We start from the raw sequence: 22,657 nt of genomic DNA, 5'->3' as shown, positions 1-22,657 counted from the left end.
AGTTTACTAAGAGAGTGAAACATAGAAGGTACTTTTTTAGTATTCATTGTCTCATAAAGCAGCCCGCCTAGGCCGGCTAGGGGGGCCTGGGATCGACCAAGCATGGGCGGACCAACTAGGCGAGCTGTCCTTGGGCGCCCACCTAGTAACCCACCTAGGTGGGCGCCCTGGGGACTGCGCCTGTTTAGGTGCAAAAATACCCATCAGTTGAGGCTTACTAGACACCCCTTGCTCCCTTTTGTTTGTATTATAAAAAAAATACAAACACATTTTTTTTGTTTGTATTATAAAAAATACAAAAAAAATAATATTTGGACCTAGAATACAAAACATACAAAAAAAATATTTTTTGTTTGTATTATAAAAAAATACAAAAATACACAAATATTTTTTTGCTTGTATTATAAAAAAATAAATTTTTTTGTATTATAAAAAAAAAATATATTTTTTGTATTATAAACAAAAAATATTCATTTATTTTGTATTATAAACAAAAAATATTCATTTATTTTGTATTATAAACAAAAATAATTTTTTTTGTATTACAAACAAAAATATTTTTTTGTATTATAAACAAAAATATTGTTTTGCATTATCAACAAAAAATATTCATTGTTTGTATTATAAAAAAAATACAAAAAAAAAAAATATTTTTTTTGTTTGTATTAAAAATAAAATATATGAACGTGTGTTTTTATATAATATTTGGACCTAGAATAGGACTACTAAACACCCATTGCTCTCTTTTGTATCGAGGCTACCTAGGTTCTGGGGGGCCACTTTGGCACTGGGGCTGGGCGGTGTAGGAACCCCCCCCCCTCTCAGCGGCCTAGGCGCCATCGACATTTTGAAACACTATTAGTATTGTGTTTTAGAATATTTTGAAGTTAGAAGGAAGTAGACCTTGCATAAAAATGAAGACTCTACTTCCATTAACACGGGTTTCTTTAATAGTTATATTAGCTACATGAGGCTTTAGGCAAAAAAGCTGTAAAGATTGCCTATCAATAATTAGTGGCTCTTGAATCAATTATCTAAGTATGATAATTTGAATGAAAAATTAGCTATATCTGTTGCATAAGGAGCTAGGAACTGTCCAAGGATAACTTGAGACCAGGCTGTTGAAGTCTTCATAACTTCTATGTCTTAAAGGAGCCTCGTGTTCAGTAGTCGCATGAGATGTGGTGCCTATTTAACAACATATGCAATTGTCTTTGATCATAGACCTTCGACCTTCGTGTAGAGGGTGATATTGTGATGAGGTCAAATTATTCTTATTTTTATTTTTTATTCAATTTTGGAGGATTTATATTATAGTTTTAGTTTTAGGGTTTATTTCTAGGGTTTTTTAGTTTTTTTAGATTCTAGGGTTTTTATTTATTTTTATTTACTTCATGAGTACTAATCAGTAATCACAAGTACCATACACGTGTACTATTCATTGAGGAAAGATTGTCGTTACCAGTGTTTCAAAAACTGCTAGGCGGCACCGAGGCGGCCATGGGGGTCCAGACCGCGCAGCACCTAGGTGGGCGCCTTGAACCTGGGTAGCCCAGTTGACAAAAAAAAAAAAAAACTGAGGGCTAAAGCCCAGTTGAAAAAAAAAAAAAAAATGATAGACTAATAATGATTAATCCATAATAATTTTGATAATCCATAAGACCATGATCCCAGTTAAAAAAAAAGAAGATAGAAGTCGGGAAGAGAATTTTGAATTTCTGATAATCCATATTTTCATACATTGCTAAAACAGTTAAACCTACAAGCCTACACTGATAGTCTGATACATTGTAGACTGTACACAAAAAAATTAGTTAGTAGAACTAGAAACTAGAAAGTAGAAACGAAAAATAAGAAAGAGAAAATATACAGAAATTCAGAAAATATACAGTCTATGAGACTATGATGCATTAGTCAACACTCAACACTCAACACTCAAAACAATAGTCAATACTCAACACCAAGAGTCTTCAGTCATCATCATTAGAAGGAATAGGGGAAGCTTCATCATATGCATCAGAATCGAGGCCATCATCATTAGAGTCATCTCCCTCTTCAATATAACGCTCGTCCTCCTCTGTTTCTTCTGAATCTGCCTCTTCCTCCTCTTTTTCTACCTCCCTCTTACTAATATGTGCAGATGAGGCCTTAAGAGTCTTGGCTGCTCTACCTTTTTCTATCTTTTTCTGCTTCCTTGAAATCAAATATTGTATAATTTCCTCGTTGGGAGCGTCAGGAACATTTTTACACAAGGCAACATCCCCCTTAATACTGGCAAGGTGGTTGTTTAAACTGGTAAATGGCCCCATTAGTATCCTTTGTACAATAATTACATTTAATATGATTTTTGTCATTTGGATTTGGGTTATAACCATACTTCCAACCCAGATCACCACTTCTAAAAGAACTTGGAGAAGATCTTTCCATAGAACAAGGCTCATTTTCATCATTTTCTGGTTCTTTAAAATTCAGAAGTTGTCTATTCTCATCCCGAATAGCTTCAGGAACCTTTTTACAAGAAGCAACATTCCCTTTAATGCCAGCAAAGTGTTTCTTGAATTGGTTAATACCCCCAGTGGTATCTTTTTCACGAAAATTACACCTTATACAATTTTTATCATTTGGTTTTTGGTTATAACCATACTTCCAACCCGGATCACCTCTTCTAGAAGTAGCAGAAATAGATTTATTCAAATGATAACGATTTTGTTCCTCTTTTTGTTTTTCAAAACTCATATATTGCTTAATCTCCTCTCTGATAGCTGCAGGCACATTTTTACAAGGGGCAACATTTCCCTTATTACCGGCAAGATGTTTCTTAAACCGGTTTATACCCCCTTTTGTATCTTTTTCACAAAAATTTCATCTAATGCAATTTTGTCATTTGGATTCGGGTTATATCCATATTTCCAACCCGGATCTCCACTTCGACTTGATCCTGAAGAAGTCATTTCAAAATAAAACAAGCAATCTAAACAATAAAGTTTTGCATTTACTTTGATTGTTCGAACTCCAAACTCCCACCTTTGAGATGTTTTTTGGTGCTAAAATAATAAAAACACCCTCTAATAGGATTATAAAACTTCAAAACTAAATCAAATCTACCTGGGTGATGTTTGGATCTGTTTGAGAAACACTTCGATCCAATGAAAGTCAGAATGATATTTCTTGAGGTTTCTTTCTCTCTAAAATGGATTCTTGTGGGTTTAGGTTTCAAATGAACCTAAAACCTATCCTTTGAAACCCTTTATATTTAAAAAAGATCAATAGAAACGACAAAAAAAAAAAGTTCCGCCCATTGGCGGGGCGCAGGCCTTGAGCGGCCGCCCAGATGGGTTCCGTATTGCCTAGGCGACTGCTCAGGGACTGCCGCCCAGTTTTGGCCGCCTAGGCGCTGGGCGGTCCACTTTTTTGAACACTGGTCATTTCAAATTTTTTTTGCTTAAGTTTGGTTTTTTGGGTCATTTAATTATTGTATGGACATTTAATATCTTTGGATATTAGACTATAATATATGATGTGTGTGGGGCCTTGAGGGTGTCATTCCACATGATTTTTAGAAATTGAAAGAGAGAAAAAAGGTGTCATTCCACATTTAATATTAGGCTTTTGAAACCCTATCTTGGGGTATGAAAAAGAAGCCATAGGTTTCTTTGAATTATGCTTGTGTTTGGCTTTGTTTCTTGCTGATTTTACGGTTTCCTCAAGTTCTCAAATTGGTATTAGAGCCCACGATCTACATGAATCGCACTGTAGTAGAGTATAGAAGTTACTATTGCAGTGTGCAGAAGTTACTGCAGTTCTATATGGACCATAGTTAGCTAGTCTCCATTTAAAATACGATTTTTTCGAAAAAATCGGTTTTTGAAATCCGTTAAGATCTCCAAGCTTTTCAAAAGATCATCAAAAAATTGAATTTGGTTTAAAGTTAAGCACATTAACAATGGGAGTAAATTAGGAACCTTGATTTAAAAAAAACATTCTATAAAACATTTCACCAATATGTTTCCGTAGAAAAATTGTAGGAAAAAAATACAGGCTATATATTCCCTAAAAAATAAGATATAAAAAACAATCGTATATCTCAAAATAATAGTTAGAGTTGGAAGAATAGTAATCTAATGAAATATCTTTTTTTTCTTTAAATCTAGAGCGTCCTTATAAATATCAAGAGAGATTCAATGATACTAAAGATTTAGGTAGCTAGGAATTCAATTCAAATTTGCTTAAGCATTTTGTGGCTTTCTTTATGCATAGAGAGTATGATTAATTTTATATTTTCTTATTTTTTCTTTTATTGGTGTATATAATATTGCATTTTTGATGGGCCACTAGTTTACATATTTGGGTCTTTGTGTTTTGTTTTAGTTGACTGCAATCCTATACTGAGGGTCTTTTTTGCTTTTTTCTTTGAATATTAATCCTACACTTGGTTTACAGTTCTTGTTATTTACTAATGCATTCCTTATGTTTAGTATTATTCTTGTTGTTTAATTTTTTTCTCTCAGTAAAATTATGATATGTTTTGCATTGTAACAATAGAGTTAGCATTGTTATTGGATTTATTTATTACTCTAACAACATTAGGTAGGGCCATGAAATTATTGTTCATTCGCTTTAATGTATCTATACACTAATTGTAAATCATAATTCTATAATATGTCATCTTTACACATCTGATTTTTTCACTCTGTTTTTCTGAGCCAAATCCAAAATATTCATGATTCTATAACTGAGTATATTTTTTAGCAATCCGTATTTTGGACCCGATATTTCTTCCAACTTTTTGAAATAAAACCGATTTCTTATTAGTGTTTTGGTTCGTCGATATATTATTAGTCCCCAACTTGCTGACTACAGTACGGACAATACTGTAGCGTCAATTTTGGTGCCCTAGATCAACAACAAAGTGGGGAAGTTATAGTGGGATCTAGGATTCACTGATTTTGACCATAGTTTTGCTGAAATAACCTATATCTTACTGATTTCAACAGTTTTTTGGTTATTATTTGCCTAGGGTTTGTGATTTTGGCTATCCCATGGCAGCAAGAAGGGGTTCGGCAAGGGGGGTTGTAGATCCGTTCTGTGATCCCAAAGATGACAGAATTGATAAACCTGAAAGGCAAGTTCAACAACTGATGCAGCAGTCACGAGCCTCGACAATGGGAAAGATCCTGTGATCTTTCAGCTCAAGAAGATCTCAAGTATAAGCCTTGTCACTTTCACGCTCTGCGTGGGGAGCCGAGTGATGAGGATAGTGATAGATGACCTAGATGTTGGGAATACAACTCTAGGGTTTTCTATTTGAAGGATGAGATTCTTGATTTTGAAACAAATTGATTAAAAAATCAACAAGTTGTAGAATGGGATTTACTACCAATCTTCGACACATACTCCGATGAACAACAAGATTGTTTGGGGGATCCGATCTATGATAAGGATCCAGATGATGATGATGAAGAAGAAATTTCGGAAGAGGGTGAAGTATATGGAGAGAAGGCTATAGGAGGTGTGATCCAAATCGTGGCCTTTGAAGATCCCATTAATATGGAAAAGTAGAGCATTGGAATCCGAGTAGTGCAGTGGAAGTCTGGTCGACTAATAGTCGGTTGTGGCCCTGAATTTTGAAAGAGAGGAAATAGATTTCGAGAAAACCTCTAACGACCAGACAATTGGGTTTGAAGTTTCCTACACAATTTTCAATGGGAGTTCATGGATATCCATATTTGATAAATTTGCTTTGATTCCTTAATATACATATGAAGATCGGTTTATTGAGGAATTCTTTTTACCACAAATAACATTTCAGCTGACAAAGAAAAAGAAGGTTGAAGAAGGTCGTTTTGACGTTGAGTTCATCTTAACATACTTCAAAACTCAAAGACGAGTTTTCTTCAACCAAGGGAGAATAATGGAGGGCAAAATTATTTTTATTTTTAATTTTTATTCAATTTTGAAGGATGTATATTATAGTTTTAGTTTTACGGTTTATTTCTGGGGTTTTTTAGTTTTTTAGGATTTTGGGGTTTTTATTTTTATTTTCACGAGAACTGTTCATGAGGGCAAAATTGTCATGATGATTATTTGTTTAAGTTTGGTTTTTGGGTCATTTAATTATTTTATGGATATTTAATGTTTTTTGACATTAAATTAAAATATATAAGAGGTGTGTGGGGCCTTGAGGGAGTCATGTCATATGATTTTTAGAAATTGAAAGAGAAAAAGCTTAGGCTTTTGGAACCCCATCTTGGGATGTGGAGAAGAAACCATATGTTCCTTTATATTATGCTTGTGTTTGGCTTTGTATTTTCCCAATTTTACTATTTTCTCAAGTTCCATGCATATTATAATATATAAGAGGTGTGTGGGGCCTTGAAGGTGTCTTTCAACATGATTTTCAGAAATTCAACGAGAGAAAAGCTTAAGCTTTTAGAACCCTATCTTGGGGTATGGAGAAGAGACCATAGGTTTCTTTGAATTATTCTTGCGTTTGGCTTTGTTTCTTGTTGATTTTACTGTTCCCTCAAGTTCTCTATATCATATTGGATCCTTGATAAATGTATCCTCTAGGATGAGCGTGACAGGGCTAATTGTCATGACCCTAGGTTTTTCAGTAAGCAATAATATAACAGGGTATTACTTACCTCAGCCATTAGCTCTGAGAGTATGTAACACCTATATGGCTCTCGCTAGAAGGTTTTCCCAAATTGCCTCAAACTTGTGCCGTGATGCTATTGCACTTAGGATAGTTCCCTTGAAACATCTCTATGGTTTTTCTTGGGATTGGAGGCCCTTCTTCAAGGCCCATATTTCAAAGTAGTAGGTAAGTTAGTATTCATGGAGTGTTTTAACTTTTATGTCCTAGAGTAGTGTTTGTATGAACAATACTGTGAACAATGCTGTGAACAGTGCTATGAACAATACCATGAAGTGTTAAAACTAGAGAGAAAGGAAAAAAGAAGAGGAAAAGAAAGAGAGAAAAGATGAAAGAGAAGAGAGAGAGAGAGGTGCGAAGACTAATTTCCTAGCCTACATGCACCTCTTAAACTTTATTTATAATGCCTGAATGATAATATTACAGAAATGCCCTCTATGTACTTTAGTAAAACCTAATGTCCTAAAGTTTATAAAAAGGACAATGATATCCTATACTACATTCAACACTCATAACCACTTAATGATTTAATCTTTAATTCTCCCCCTCAAGCTGGAGCATAGATATCACCCATGCCCAGCTTGGAACAAAATTGTCGAGTCTGGTTTCGACCATGAGCCTTGGTAATTATATCAGCCAATTGATCCTTCGACTTCACATATGGAGCTATTATTTGCTTGTCACTTTCTCTTGAATAAAATGGCAATCAACCTCGATATGTTTTGTTCTCTCACGAAAGATTGGGTTGCTAGCATTATGTATGGCTGCTTGATTGTCACAGAACATCTTCATCGGCTCAGTAATCAAAAATCCGATTTCCTTCATCAAGGTTTTCAACCACATTAGCTCACATGCAGTGCGAGCCATTGCTCTTTAGTCAGCCTTTACACTAGACCTTGCTATCATATTTTGTTTCATGCTTTTCCAGGTTACTAAATTTCCTCCAACAAAGGTACAATAGCTTGTACTGGATCTTTTGTCTAAATGAGATCCTACCCAATCAGCATTAGAGTACATGTCAATACTAAAATGGCCATTCTTCCTTTATATGAGTCCTCGACCTGGAGCCCCCTTCAAATATCCCAAAACCCTTCTTATTGCTTCCCAATGTGGTGTTATGAGGGAATGCATAAATTGACTCACTATACTCACAACAAAGGCTATGTCTGGCCAAGTGATTGTTAGGTAGATAAGTTTCCTACAAGCTTTCTGTATCTGCTAGGGTCTTCTAATGAATCTCCATGATCCTTTGACAGTTTAATACTTGGATCTGTAGATGTATCAACTGGCTTAGCACCACCCAACATCCCTGTTTCTTTCACTAAATCTCTTACATATTTCCTTTGAGAGAAACTGATACCACACTAGGATATGGCTACCTCAATTCCAAGAAAATACCTAAGATGTCCTAAATCTTTTGTCTGAACATAACATATTACCCTTCAATTTATTAATTCCTTCTTGATCACTCCCTGTAATAATGATATCATCAACACAAACCCCCAAGATAATAATTCCAGTGGATTGTTTCTAGATAAATACTAAATGATCCACGTGGTTCCTTCGAAACCCATATGTCATAATGATGCAGGGAGAAAAATAATAAATAAAAAATAAAATAAAATAAAAAGGGTTGAGAGACTATATACCTTCTCTTTGAGTCTGCAAGGGAGTCTACCCCAAATATCTTTTCACAAGATCAAGCTCTTTCTTTATTCCCCAATCATCTACAAAGAAGGGAGCTCTTCCCTTTACATACAAATTAAAAGGAATCATCATCATCATAGCCTTTTCCTAATTAATTGGGGTCGGCTACACAATTCTTGGCCTGCCATTTTACTCTATTAAAGGCTATACCCTCATAAGTCTCTATATCTTTCTTAATTACTTCCAACTACGTCCTTTTAGGCCTATCCCTTACCTTTTTAAGTCCTTCCACTTGAACTAACTCGCACCTTCTAACAGGTACTGTAGTTGATCGACACCACACATGGCCAACCCACCTAAGTCTACTATCTCTCATCTTATCGCCTGTTGGTACCACACCTAAATTCTCCTGAATGAATTCATTTCGAATTCTTTCGCTTCTTGTCTTGATGCAAAAGGAATAATAAATAAAAATAAAAAATATAAAAAATTAAACTCTATTGCTCCATTATCTCTTAAAAACAAGTCTAATATAGCTTAACCAACCCAACCATGCTAATTCCTATCCATATCCATTTTTTTGTTTTTAAAAAAACTGAATTTCCAATTCTACCCTTTAAATCTCTACAACTAAAAAAGACAAGAATAACCCTAGAGAAAACTAAAATCTAAATAACATACTCTACATCATAGAAAAATATAAAAATATATATTTTTTAAAATTTTTTTTTTAGAGAATTTCGTACAGAACCCTAATTCCCCATCTTATTTCATGGTAGACCCTCATTCCATTTTTCTTTCAAGTGGCATAAAAATATCCGTAAGGATTTCACCATACCCCCTCATCTCTTATCTCACTCATTTATTCACTTTTGATCATAAAAATTAGCCCCAACATGCTTTTTTATACCATTTCAACCCAATATGAGAGAGATAGCGAGCCTTCAACCTGGCATTGAGGGGTTGAAAAGGCAAAAAATATAATAAAAAAATATTTTTGAAACTTTTTTGGGTTAAAAGATATAATGGGGTGGGTTAAAAAAGTTTTTGGGTTAAAAAGTTTTTGAAACGTTTTTGGAACGTTTTTGGGTTGAAATGGTATAAAAATGTTTGTTGGGGTTAATATTTATGGTCAAAAGTGAATGAATGAGGGAGATAAAAGATGAGGGGGTACGGTGAAATCCTTAAGGATATTTTTATGCCGCTTGAAAGAAAAATGGAAGGAGGGTCTACCACGAAATAAGATGGAGAATTAACGTTTTGTACGAAATTTTCCCTATTTTTTATTTGCATCACATAACAATTTCGCTGAACTTCTCAAACCGTGCAACTGGGGACTGCTTCAGTTCGTAAATTTCTTTCCTCAACATGCATACTTTGTCGGACTCCCCCTGAGCAACAAACCTTGGTGGTTGTTCCAAATCCACCTCTTCTTGTAGATCACCATGAAGGAAGGTGTTCTCAACATCAAGTTGTTACAGTTGCCATCCCTTTATTTGCTACTCCAAATATAAGCAATCAGACCGAATTAATTGGTTACTAGTGCAAATGTTTCAGAATAGTCAATACCAAAGGTTTGTGTATATCCCTTGGCCACTAGCCTGGCTTTTAACCTCTCCACATATCCATCTGGTTGATATCTAACTATGTGCGCCCAACTACATCGAACCAGTCTCTCTCTTGCCTGCAGATCAGTAAGCTCCCACGTACCATTTGATTGAAGTGCATCCATTTACTTGTCCATTGCTTTCTTCTATCCAGTATGTGAAAGAGCTTTCTGATAGGACTTGGGTATATAGATTTAGGAAAGAGCTAGAAAATTCCTATAGGAAGAAAGTTTCTCAAATGTAACAAAATGAACAATTGGATATTTAGTACAAGATCACTGACCTTAACAAATTGATATCGGAAGATCAGCATTATCATGCACAAAAGTGGGTTTTGGAACAAAGATTGGATCTGTAAACGAAGATGATTGGCTAAGCTGGCGGTAAAGACACTTCATTGACTTTCTTTCTCATATATACTTTGCAGTGCTGCTCTTGTGGAACATTAGAAATAGGCATGAGATACAGACACTTGAGGTGATGCAAGAGGGTCATAAAAAGAAATAGGAACTTGGATAGGAATGGAAAAAGAAGAGGAAGAAGGAATGAACTTTCCATCATGCAAACTCTCCACTTGAATGAGGTCCCTTGAGTCAATGTCAGTCATTTTCCCTTCATCAGAAAAATATGGAGTATACTCAAAAAAGGTAACGTCATCACAAACCAAATTTTTCTTCAAACGAGGGTGCTAACCTTTTTGTGTACTTGAATATCTTAAAACCACGCACTTAATAGATCGATGATCTAATTTTTCAGTACCAGGGTCCTGGACATGAATCAAGCACACACACCCAAAAAATTCGCGGAGGAATTGTAAACAAAGGTGTATTAGGAAATAGTAATGAATGTGGTGATTTTCCCTCTAAAACAGAGGATGGCATGCGATTTATCAAATAAAAAGCAATCATTACAACATCTCTCCAATAAAGCTTTGGCACATGCATATTTAACAACAAAATACAAGTTACTTCTATTATATGATGAACTTTCCTCTCTGCTACCCCATTCTATTGAGGGGTGTGCACACGATGTGTTTGATACAAAATACCATGTGCGGTTAAATATTTCTGAAAAACTTGGCAGAAGTATTCTCTAGCACTATGCGATCGCAAAATACAAGCATTCTTTCCAAACTGAGTCCGAATTTCTTTATAAAACATTTCAAAAATAGACAATGCCTTTCATTAATTGGATCTATGCCATCCGAGAGAAATCATTCACAAAAATTAAAAAATATATGTAATCAGACAGTCTCTGAACTTTAATAGGACCCCAAATATCTGAATGAACGACTGTAAAAGGAACAGACGTTCGTTTATTGACTCTTGTGTGGAAGGAAATTGTATAATGCTTGCTTAACTCACAAGCCTCACACTCTAGGGTTGATAAATACTCTAATGACGGAACTAACAACTTTAGATTATTGATCGATTATTGATCAGCTCCAATGTAACAGAAGCCGTGAAATCTAATTGATTGAGAGAAGAAAGCACAAAAGACTCACCAGTCATATGATCAAAGGCTTCTGAATCAATGACCCCATGGAGATGGCCTCTGAGATGCAGGAAATGCAGAAGTACGTATATTTGCCAGAGTGGAAGTGTTTGATACAAAATTCCATGTGCAGTTAAATATTTCTGAAAATCTTGGCATAAGTATTCTCTAGCACTATGCGATCGCAAAATACAAGCATTCTTTCCAAACTGAGTCCGAACTTCTTTATAAAACATTTCAAAAATAGACAATGCCTTTCATTAAATGCATCCATGCCATCCGAGAGAAATCATCCACAAAAATTAAAAAAAAAATGTTATCAGACAGACTCTGAACTCTAGTAGGACCCCAAATATATGAATGAACAACTGTAAAAGGAACAGACATTCGTTTATTGACTTTTGTGTGGAAGGAAATCGTTTGATGCTTGCTTAACTCACAAGCCTCACACGCTAGGGTTGATAACACTCTAATGAAGGAACTAACAACTTTAGATTATTGATAGATTATTGATCAGCTCCAATGTAACAGAAGCAGTGAAATCTAATTGATTGAGAAAAGAAAACACAAAAGACTCACCAGTCATATGATTAAAGGCTCTTGAATCAATGGCCCCATGGAGATGGCCTCTGCGATGCAAGAAATGCAGAAGTACGTATATTTGCCAGAGTGGAAGTGTTTGATACAAAATACCATGTGCGGTTAAATATTTCTGAAAATCTTGGCATAAGTATTCTCTAGCACTATGCGATCGCAAAATACAAGCATTCTTTCCAAACTGAGTTCGAATTTCTTTATAAAACATTTCAAAAATAGACAATGCCTTTCATTAAATGCATCCATGCCATCCGAGAGAAATCATCCACAAAAATTAAAAAAAAAATGTTATCAGATAGACTCTGAACTCTAGTAGGACCCCAAATATATGAATGAACAACTGTAAAAGGAACATACATTCGTTTATTGACTTTTGTGTGGAAGGAAATCGTTTGATGCTTGCTTAACTCACAAGCCTCACACGCTAGGGTTGATAACACTCTAATGAAGGAACTAACAATTTTAGATTATTGATAGATTATTGATCAGCTCCAATGTAACAGAAGCAGTGAAATCTAATTGATTGAGAAAAGAAAACACAAAAGACTCACCAGTCATATGATTAAATGCTCCTGAATCAATGACCCCATGGAGATGGCCTCTGAGATGCAAGAAATGCAGAAGTACGTATATTTGCCAGAGTGGAAGTGGAAGAGGATGGACGAGTAGGTGGTTGTTGACTATTCTTGATTAGCTTATCATATTCTTCACGCGAGACTGAAATTGAATCACTAGCTGAATTAAGAGCATGACTCTGATTATTGGAGCCAATTGTATGTATTTCATCAGTCCTAGAAACATTGGCTGCTTGATTAACCCAAGCGGCTTACCAAACTTATCCCAAAATTTGTCAGCCGTATAATTGTTCCGTCCACAGTGGGTGCACTTCCTGTTTCCTTGGCCTCAACCACAACCTCCCCTTGAATCACAATCATGTCCTCTATTACCGCTACGACGGACCCTACTGTCACATCTGCCCGTTGTGGAAGTTGAGGCAGATCCATCACTCATATTGGCGGTAGATATAGTAACCCGTTGAAGACGTGAGTACACCTTGTTGAGAGAAGGAAGTTCATTGCTAGCTAAGATCTGGGCACTAACAGAATGATGCTCAGAACTAAGGCCGGACTTCCCTGTGCTTCTTTAGAAGCTCCATGTCATTTCACGAAGGTTGATACATGTTTAACTCTTCCCACGTACCTCGGAGAATACAATAATAGTCACTTAGACTCTTTTCACCTTGCTGTAAAAGGAACATGCTCTCATAAAGTTAAATTCGAGAAATATTTTCATCAGAAGACTACATCTCATGTATTGCCTCCCACACTTCCTTGGCAGTAGCAAAAAACATGACATTAACCCTCACATGGGGTTCCACACTATTCCATAACCAGGTTCAAATTTGATAGTTTTCCTCAAGCCACTCCTCAAGTCCTCATATCCATTATCTGACTTTTTTGGCCCATCTTTAGTCAGAAACTTCATCTTTCCCCTTGCACCTGGAAATACTTTTATAGACCGGGCCCATAAGAGGTAATTAGGCCCATTTAATTTCTCAGCTGGAATTTCTATCATGTCACTAATGGTAGAAATTCCAGACTTACTTCTTTAGCCATAAGGGAAAGATAATAACACATAAAAAAGGTATGCAAGGATATATCAGGAGCACAATTAGGAACCCTAAAACACTAGATTGAACTACATAAATTTACTGAATCACAAAAACAGTTTGCAACGCAAAGGACTGCACATGTAACATTTTTCAATCACTTACGAAGAGAAAACTTATCGTTCAAGCATCAATGATCCCCAACAGGACTCCTATTACTTCAGCCACACACTTTGAGACATTTCAGTAATTGTTTCTCTTGCTTTTCACATCCAAGAGAGGAAACTTCAGCAGCATAAACATTCACAGCACGTGCAAGCCATCATACGCCCACACACAAAAAACTGGATACCGCTTGACGAGATCAACACCTAACGAGAATGGGTTTTCCATTCTTCACTTCTTCTCTCTCTCTCTCTCTGTTTTGTTTTAAAAAGAAAAGTTCAAGAAAAGGAGAAAATCAATTCAGATCTGCTTTGATACCATGTGAACAGTTGTGGACAGTGCCATGATCAGTAAAAACTAGAGAGAGAAGGGAAAAAGAAGAGGAAACGTAAGAGAGGAGAGAAAAGATGAAAGTGAAGAGAGAGAGAGGTGCGTAGACTAATTGCCTAGCGCACATGCACCTCTTAAACTTTATTGACAATAACTGGATGATAATATTACAGAAATGCCCTTTAAGTATTTTATTAAAACCTAATATTCCAACACTCACAACCACATAATGATTTAATCTTTAACAGTTTGAAACCTCTTTTTCAAATTCAAACTGATGGAATCTGTTCAGATTGTGCTGATGTATGTGCTGATAATAAAATCTTATAATGTGCCAATCCTTTATGATTTAGAAAAATTCATTTATTTGCTTCTTTGCTGAACTTTCCAAACCCGCACTCTTGAAGTGTATAGAGCTGCACCATTTTGTCCTTCCCAATGAGTTTCTTACCCTCAATTTGAATGAATATCTCTGTTATCTTTGATGGTAGATGTTAAAAGAACCGTTAATAGATTGCATAAAAAATGCTATAACGAACACAAAGATAAGTATGGAAAATTTTGCTGTGACACAAATTTGGTCTTTTTAGGATGTGGCATGTGAATGACACTCAAAAATCACATGAACATCTTGATTGGAAACTATCTTTTACAAGATCTGTATTGAAGCAGCCAGCAAGGTGAGCTAGGTCGCAAAAGAATGACGTTTACAACAAAACCAAACTTGATTAATTTAATTTTCTGTCAAAACTAGAACAGGTCACTTTCAAGATCGCATTGATAAGAATGGTTTAACGTGGAATGGCTTTATATGAAATGGTTAAGTCAGATTAATCCTTTCAGGGAAAGTGGTTATTTTTGTGAATGTAACTACTATGGTTGTGCTAGTAAATTGTAATTATTGAGACTTCTTGAATTTAAATGTGATAATACAACTTGAAGTATGTTTTTTGAAACATTGTTTCCATTCATATATAATGAATTGACCTCTTAGTCAACATGCACCAGTACATGTATACCTATGTTACAAGGAAACGGATAAATGAATCTGTGTCTGATTGAGATTAGAATAGTCCAACTTACCTACCTATATTTTGCCAAGTCCAATATGATACATCTGTATATGTCCTTGCATCACACACGTCTATAAACATTTATACAATAGAAGTAATGTGTGTATTTGTAATAATAAACTAAACTTAAAAAGAGAGGGTCCAAATCAAAGATATGGGTCCACATCATAAGCCACATTTGCCCATGAGTGTCCTACAAAACAGACACATGTATCTTCTAATGTGGACCTGTGTGTCTTGTTTGTCTAATTTGTGAATTTGCATGTCCATAGAGAAGACATGATGTATGTTTCTTGTTATTTGGACTCGTGTGTCTTACAAAACGGACATGCGTGACTTGTTCATCCAATTTGTGGACTTGAGGGTCCACAGGGCAGAGATTATGTTTTTGCTTATTCAAACATAAAAATTTCCAGATGTTATTATCAACATTTTTGTTTTGCATGTCTGACACGCATTGTTCAAAAAAGCAGACCGCCCAGTGCCTAGGCAGTCCAAAAGGCTTGGACGCATCGCTCAGGCCTAGGCGGTAGTCCTTGGGCTGCCGCTCAGGGCCTGGGCCCCGCCTAAGGGCGGAAATGACTTTTTTTTTTGTTCTATTGAGTTTTTTTGAAACATAAATGCTTTTAAGGATGAGTTTTAGGTTCATTTGAAACCTAAACCCACAGGAACCCATTTTAGAGTGAAAGAAACCTCAAAAAAACTAAATTTTGGGATTTACATTGGATCGAAGTGTTTCTCAAAGTTACGGAAAATGGATCCGAGCATCACGCAGGTAAATTAGATTTAGTTTTGGAGTTTTTTAATCCTATTAGAGGGTGTTTTAGATTATTTTAACGCCAGAAAACATCTCAGAGGTGGGAGTTTGGAGTTTGAGCAATCAAAGTAAGTGCAAAACTTTATTTTTTAGATTACTTGTTTTATTTTGAGATGTCTTCTTCAATATCTATTCGAAGTGGAGATCCGCGTTGGAAATATGGATATAACCTGAATCCAAATGACAAAAATTGCATTAGATGCAATTATTGTGGAAAAGATACAAAAGGGGGCATAAACCGGTGTAAGAAACATCTTGCCGGTATTAAGAGAATGTTGCCCCTTGTAAAAATGTTCATGAAGCTATCAGAGAGTAGATTAAGCAATATATGAGTTCTGTAAAACAAAAACAGGAACAAAGTCCTTGTCATTTGAATATATCTATTTCTGGTTCTTCTACAAGAAGTGATCTGGGTTGGAAGTATGGTTATAGCTTAAAACCAAGCGATAAAAATTGTATAATGTGTAATTTTTGTGAAAAAGATACCAATGGGGGTATTAACTGATTCAAGAAATACTTTGCCGGTAGTAAAGGAAAAGTTGTTTCTTGTAAAAAGGTTCCTGAAGCTATTCAGGATGAGATTAGACAACTTATGAATTTAAAAGAACCAGAAAAGGATGAAAATGAATCTTGTTCTATAGAAATATCTTCTCCAGATTCTTCTAGAAGTGGTGATCCTGGTTGGAAGTATGGTTATAACCTGAATCCGAATAACAAAAATCGTATTTAATGTAATTATTGTAGAAAGGATACTAATGGAGGCATTTACTGGTTTAAAAAACATCTTGCCAGTATAAAGGGGGATGTTGCCCTGTGTAAAAATGTTTTTGGGGCTATTAGAGAGGAGATTATACAATATTTGAGTTCAGGGAAGCACAAAAAGATAGAAAAGGGTAGAGCAGCCAAGACTCCTAGGGCCTCATCTGCATATACTAGTATGAGGGAGGTAGAAGAAGATGAGGAGGAAGATGCAGATTCAAAAGAAACAGAGGAGGACGAGCATTATATTGAAGAGAGAGATGACTCTGATGGTGATGGCCTCTAATCTGATGCATATGATGAGGCTTACCCGATTCCTTTTGACGATGATGATGATGACTGAGAATGAAGAGTTGAAGACGCTTGAGTGCTTGACTCTTGGTGTTGAGTGTTGACTATTGTGTCCTAGACTGTATATTTTCTAAATTTCTGTATATTTTCTTTTTCTTATTTTTAGTTTCTACTATCTAACTTTTGTGTGTACAGTCTACAGTGTATCGGACTATTAGTATATGCTTGTATGGTTTTACTGTTTTAGCATTGTATGAAGATATGGATTATGGTATTGTTAAAAAAAAAAAGAAAAGGATTATGGTCTTATGGACTATCAAAATTCTCTTCTTGACTTCTATCTTTTTTTCTTTTTTTTTTAACTGGGCTTCCTAGGTTCTAGGCGCCCACCTTGGCACTGGGCGGCCTGGACGCCCACGGCCGCCTAGTGCTTTTTGAAACACTGCTGACACGTTGACATTCGTGTCTAGTGCACTGGTGTGTTGGATTCTCCTAAATGCATGTCCTTGTTATATATATGCATAGCAACACTGGTAAGTTACTGTGGAATGCATTATAGCATATTTTTTTAGATTTAAGGGAGGAATAAATGTAGTTCTTAACTTTTAGTATTTCTTAAGATGATGCGTCGGAGAGTCCTGGTTTTCATTCTAGTAGTCATTGATTTTCTGGTTGTATATTTGGACTTAAATTATCAACTTTTCTGATCTTCTAGAAGGTTAGTTCGTAATTGCATAAATTTTTAGGGATGATACTTTTTTATAGTCCATGTATCTTCTCCATGTTTATTTTTACCTTTAGTTTATATGATTCATGAATTTATCAAAGGGAATTTCTGAAGTATTCTAATGGCATTATACTGCAGAGCAGCCATATGACAGTATTCCAAATTTCAGTGCTGCAGATGCTTTACGACTTACAGGAATAGGAAGGAATGAATTTATTGATATAATGAACAAATGCAGATCAAAGGTAACATGATTGGGAAAATTTTGACTCTGCTACTCATAATCACGATAGTTGTACTTTGAAGCCATGCACAATTCAATTTTGACGCATGCTGAGTATGAGATGGCATAGTTAGCTCTGTCGTAAAATTATATTTTCATATGATCTTGATTTAAAATCCTTTTATAGATTGATGCTTCTTGGCATTGAAAAATGCTTTTATGCAGTAGAGGACACAATATATCTAGGAATTTGCTATTGGTACCCCTCATTTTGCTACAAATATAGAAGGTGCCCTACAATGTGTACGTTATTTCTCTTAGGAACTGCCGCACAATCTGTTATTTTTGGGGTTTCTTGTTCTTTTTTTGTTCTTGTCATAATAACAGAAACCTGGTATGTGAGATATTTGCATCCTTTTGAGATACAATTCATCTTTCTCATTGTGAACATCTTCTGCACTGTAGTATGTGGTGTAGAAAGCCTTGTTAATTATTTCATTCTTTTTAGCTTGGTCATCTTTTCCCCACGAACATCTTAGATGGGAGGTCAAAGTTTGTTACTGTTTGTGTTAATCTTTGTCTTTTTGTGCTTTTCTATTATGCATCCGGTATTGCAGAGCATTACTTTTTTAATACCAAAATTGTATTATCTGTTTGGAAATCCAGAAAATTATGTGGAAGCTCAACAAGTCGATAGCAAAAGAGTTGCTGCCTAGCCAACCGGCTAACTTTACAATAGAACCATGGTGGGGTGTATGCCTTGTTAATTTCACATTGGAGGAATTCAGGGTAAGTTTTGGTCTTGATTTTAGTAGTCTAAATATTTTTAATTGTAAATGTAATTCCTATTGGCATGTTGATCAATTTTTGTCATATGATTAAGTCCCAGACACATGCATGCACACTCAGATGCTGGTGCACACCAATGCATGTGCTTGAACCCAGATAGCATGGTTTGTGTGACTGGTGTTAATTGATGATTTTCATCCTAAAGAAACTGACTGAAGAAGAGATGGCTACAATTGACAAAATATGCAAGGAGGAAGCAAATGCTTTTGTTCTTTTCGATCCTGAAATTATAAGGGGACTTTATCGCCGAGGATTGATCTACTTTGATGTGCCTGTTTATCCAGATGATCGTTTTAAAGGTTGGATATTTTACATATTTTTTCCCCCTGAATTTGTTATTAATACTCTGTCAATGAGCCTGTAAATTGTTAGGTGCCATGTTCTTGTTCTGATGATAGTAATTTTCGAATTATAGATTCTGTTGTCACCTTAATAGGGGAACACATAGTGCTCAATGTTAAAACAGCTTGAGTGGTGATATTATTGCTACCTCTTTCTGGAGTGTCGTAACTAATAAATACCATTGACATACTTGTTCTTATAACAAAGAATCCTGTACCTTGAACCAATAGGAAACAATTATGTTGTCTTATTGAATGTGTTTTTCCAAGTAGATTATTGGTGAAAATATCTGGCCTTCACATTTATTTACTTTTTTATGTAATGCAAAAATTTCAAACGCCATAATGGTATTGGTCTATGTAGGTACTGAGATTAACCTTAGGGTGTCAACGAGCTTAACTAGGCCTAGCTGAGAGGAGCTTGGACATTTTGAAGCTTGGCTTTCATGATTGGAGGATGAGCTTCTGAGTTTGGGTTTAGCTTAACTCTACTTTGAAACATCTGGCTTGATCATGCCTTGAATAAGGGGAGGTAAGCTTGAGTTTGACTTGGCTTGGGTTGTTTACTTGAGGAATCCAATAAAGAAGCTAAGTCAAGCTGTAAGCAAGCCCAGAATCGAGCCAAATTAAACCAAAGGCAAGCAAATTCCATCGATAAACGAGCCAAGAATAAACCATACTTCTAGCCTGCAAGTGTTCTTCAAATGCACATTTATGAATTTTAAATTAGTATGTATTATAAGGATATATAATATATTAGACAAGCTCAAGCTAAGCTTGACCCAAGTTTGCTTTCAGATTGAGCTTCGCTTGATTAACAAATTAGTGTCTGGCTTGGCTTGTCGATCTATAAAATATTGATCAGACTTCGATCGTTATAAGTCGAGCAAGCTGGCTGGCAAGCTCACTTGGTTTGTTGATGCCCCTAGGTAACCTATAGAGGTGAGCAGTCTCCACCCCCCAACAAATCACGCATCATGTCTATGCAGTCGCACCAAAGCAGCATGGGTGGCTTTGCACCTTACATGGGTCGATGTGACCCTCTTAGGTGACCTGCATTGAGGCGAGTGCTTAAGCGTTAGCATCGCTCCTTCGCCGATGCAGCCCTTTGATGCGAATTCGAATAACAGAAAAGAAATCAAAGAAATAATGTATTGACTAAAAATTAATGGTAGCTAACATGCCTAACATCAATGACTCTATGACTTCCATAGAATTCCTAAGAACAATATTGTGTAATAACAATAATCAAACACTCATATTCTTTTACACTGCACCTTCTGTTAGATGTGTGTACACCCCAAAAATTAATGCAAAATTAGTTTATAAAATAAAAAATAAGAATGAAATACTCTATGCCATTGGTTCAAGATATGAGGCACAAGGGCTAACTTGTGATATTGCAACTAAATCCATCTCAGCTTTCCACTCAGATCTGGTAGCTAAGAGCAGGGGCCATATATAATTTACATGTGGGTGCACCCACATATAAAAGTGACAGTACTCGGGCAAATATAGTAGAAACTGCTCGAGTACTATAAAACATTGGTGGATTTATTGTGAAACATGGGCTAACTCGCCTAGGTTTTATAGTACTCAGGTGAGTCTCTATTGTATTTGCCTACATTTTCATATATTTTAGATTTTAATTTTTTGATTCACTATTCATCTGAAAATTTAAAGAGCTCGGATCTTCTAGATCCAAATTGAAACCCAAAACTGGCTTGGAGGTTTTGTCTAGGGTCAGCCTAAGAAGATTTGACAATAACTGGAGGTGTCGAATTGAATTGACTACGAAGATCTCAGAACTAGGCAGTGTTTCAGAAAATGCTAGGCGGCGCCTAGGCGGTCTGGTGGGTCCAGGCTGCCCAGCACCTAAGCGAGCGCCTAGAACTTGGGCGGCTCAGTAGAAAGAAAAATGTCTCTATGTTTCTAAGGACTTAAAATCTTCAAAAAATCTAATAGATTTATAAAACATCGAAAACTAAATCTAAGATTAATGGGTGATGCGTAGATCAATTTCTCGTAACTTTGAGAAACCCTTCGATCCTATAGAAATCACCAAAAACTAGTTTTTTTGGGTTTTTCTCTCTAAAATAGGCTCTAATGGGTTTTAGGTTTCAAATGAGCCTAAAACCCACGATTTTGCCTATTTTATATTAAAAAAAAGGACAAAAAATGTCCTCAATGAGGGGTATTTCCGCCCTTTGGCGGTCGCGTGCCTTGGGCTGGGCGCCCTAAGCGGGTTCCCTGGCGCCTAGGCAGGCGCACCAACGGACAGCCCCCTAATTTAGCCGCCTAGGCCTTGGGCGCATCGCCCAGACCTTCTGGACCGCCTAGGCACTGGGCGGTCCGCTTTTCAAAGCAACGGAACTAGGAGTTTGCTCAAAATTTTGTGTATATATACATATATATATATATATTTTTTTCGCTTTAGATTCATGAAATTGCTTTATTTTTTAATAATTTCAGTTGTCCAGCATTATTTCAGTTATTGTTACGTTTTTTATTGCAATCTATCACAAAAATGTGTAAGATTCAAATTATTTTTTTAATTTTCTTATATAAGAGAATGATTTTCATGTATACGATGATAAAATTCTATGTAATTATAATGTTGGGTTTTAGGAGAGACCCCCTACCCAACACCCTGGGCCTGATGTATTTCCATGATGTTTTTAATAGTATTAGGGTGCTGTATTTTGTATTAGATTGCTCTATATGGGACTCCTATGTTGTGTCTATGAGATATTATAAGTGTAAGGTTGATGTATCATCTTATTGTTTATTTTTCATTCTCAAATGTGAACTTGTGAGGTGGAAATTGATGGGCTTCATTTGAATTGGCACTAGAAGAGTACAATAATATTAATTATAATATCATTTGGTGTTTCATAAAAGTTTTGGCAAAGAAGATCGATTTTTCATCATTTTCCATCTTTTGCAACTAATATTATTCATTTTTTTTTTCCTTCCTATTATTTTTTTGTAGGTTTTTCATATTTTTGTGGATTTTTTATGGTCCTTTACATGACTCGGGCAAGTCAGATCGACGCATATGAGTTGCTTGGCTCCCGCAGGTGCAGACTACTTATATATATATATATATATATATATGGAAGATGCTAGGGTGAGCCCACTAGCTTATAGCAAAAAATGATCCCAACGGCTCAGATTGAATCTGGGCCGATCTGACGATCATAGATGTCCGGTAGTGTTTGAGTTTTAATTTGTTTTCTACAAAACCAAATCACTTGAAATTTGGAGAGTGTGTACATAAAAAATAGGTGAATCTTTGAAAAATATCAAAAAAATATTTTACATGAAATAAATTGATCAACATACCCCCGAAACGTTTCAGGGGTATTTTGGTCAATTCTTTTCAAGAATTATTATTTTTATATCTTTATTAAGTGCGGCTTGATGAGAAGAACACACGCCTAAAATTTTAAGTGATTTGGATTCGTAGAAAA

General features: G+C 35.7%; 1 protein-coding gene across 7 annotated transcripts in view; it reads left to right on the top strand.

Moving 5' to 3' along the window:
- The window catches only part of LOC18423248 (FAM91 carboxy-terminus protein), a 53,648-nt gene that overhangs the window by 16,193 nt on the left and 14,798 nt on the right, over nucleotides 1–22,657 (top strand). For 5 of the 7 annotated variants that reach the window (XM_020672365.2, XM_020672343.2, XM_020672357.2 and 2 more), the window contains 3 exons: nucleotides 17,910–18,016; nucleotides 18,661–18,783; nucleotides 18,989–19,142. In XM_020672365.2, coding sequence (XP_020528024.1) covers nucleotides 17,910–18,016; nucleotides 18,661–18,783; nucleotides 18,989–19,142 — 384 coding nt within the window. The remainder of the gene's footprint in view (nucleotides 1–17,909; nucleotides 18,017–18,660; nucleotides 18,784–18,988; nucleotides 19,143–22,657) is intronic. The other 2 variants (XM_020672373.2, XM_088863744.1) reach the window with 1 other exon arrangement.

The sequence above is a fragment of the Amborella trichopoda genome, chromosome 4, assembly GCF_054954075.1.
Source record: "Amborella trichopoda isolate Santa Cruz 75 chromosome 4, AtrichopodaSantaCruz75HAP2 v2.0, whole genome shotgun sequence".
Taxonomy (NCBI): domain Eukaryota; kingdom Viridiplantae; phylum Streptophyta; class Magnoliopsida; order Amborellales; family Amborellaceae; genus Amborella; species Amborella trichopoda.
This window is presented reverse-complemented; position numbering and strand designations above follow the sequence as displayed.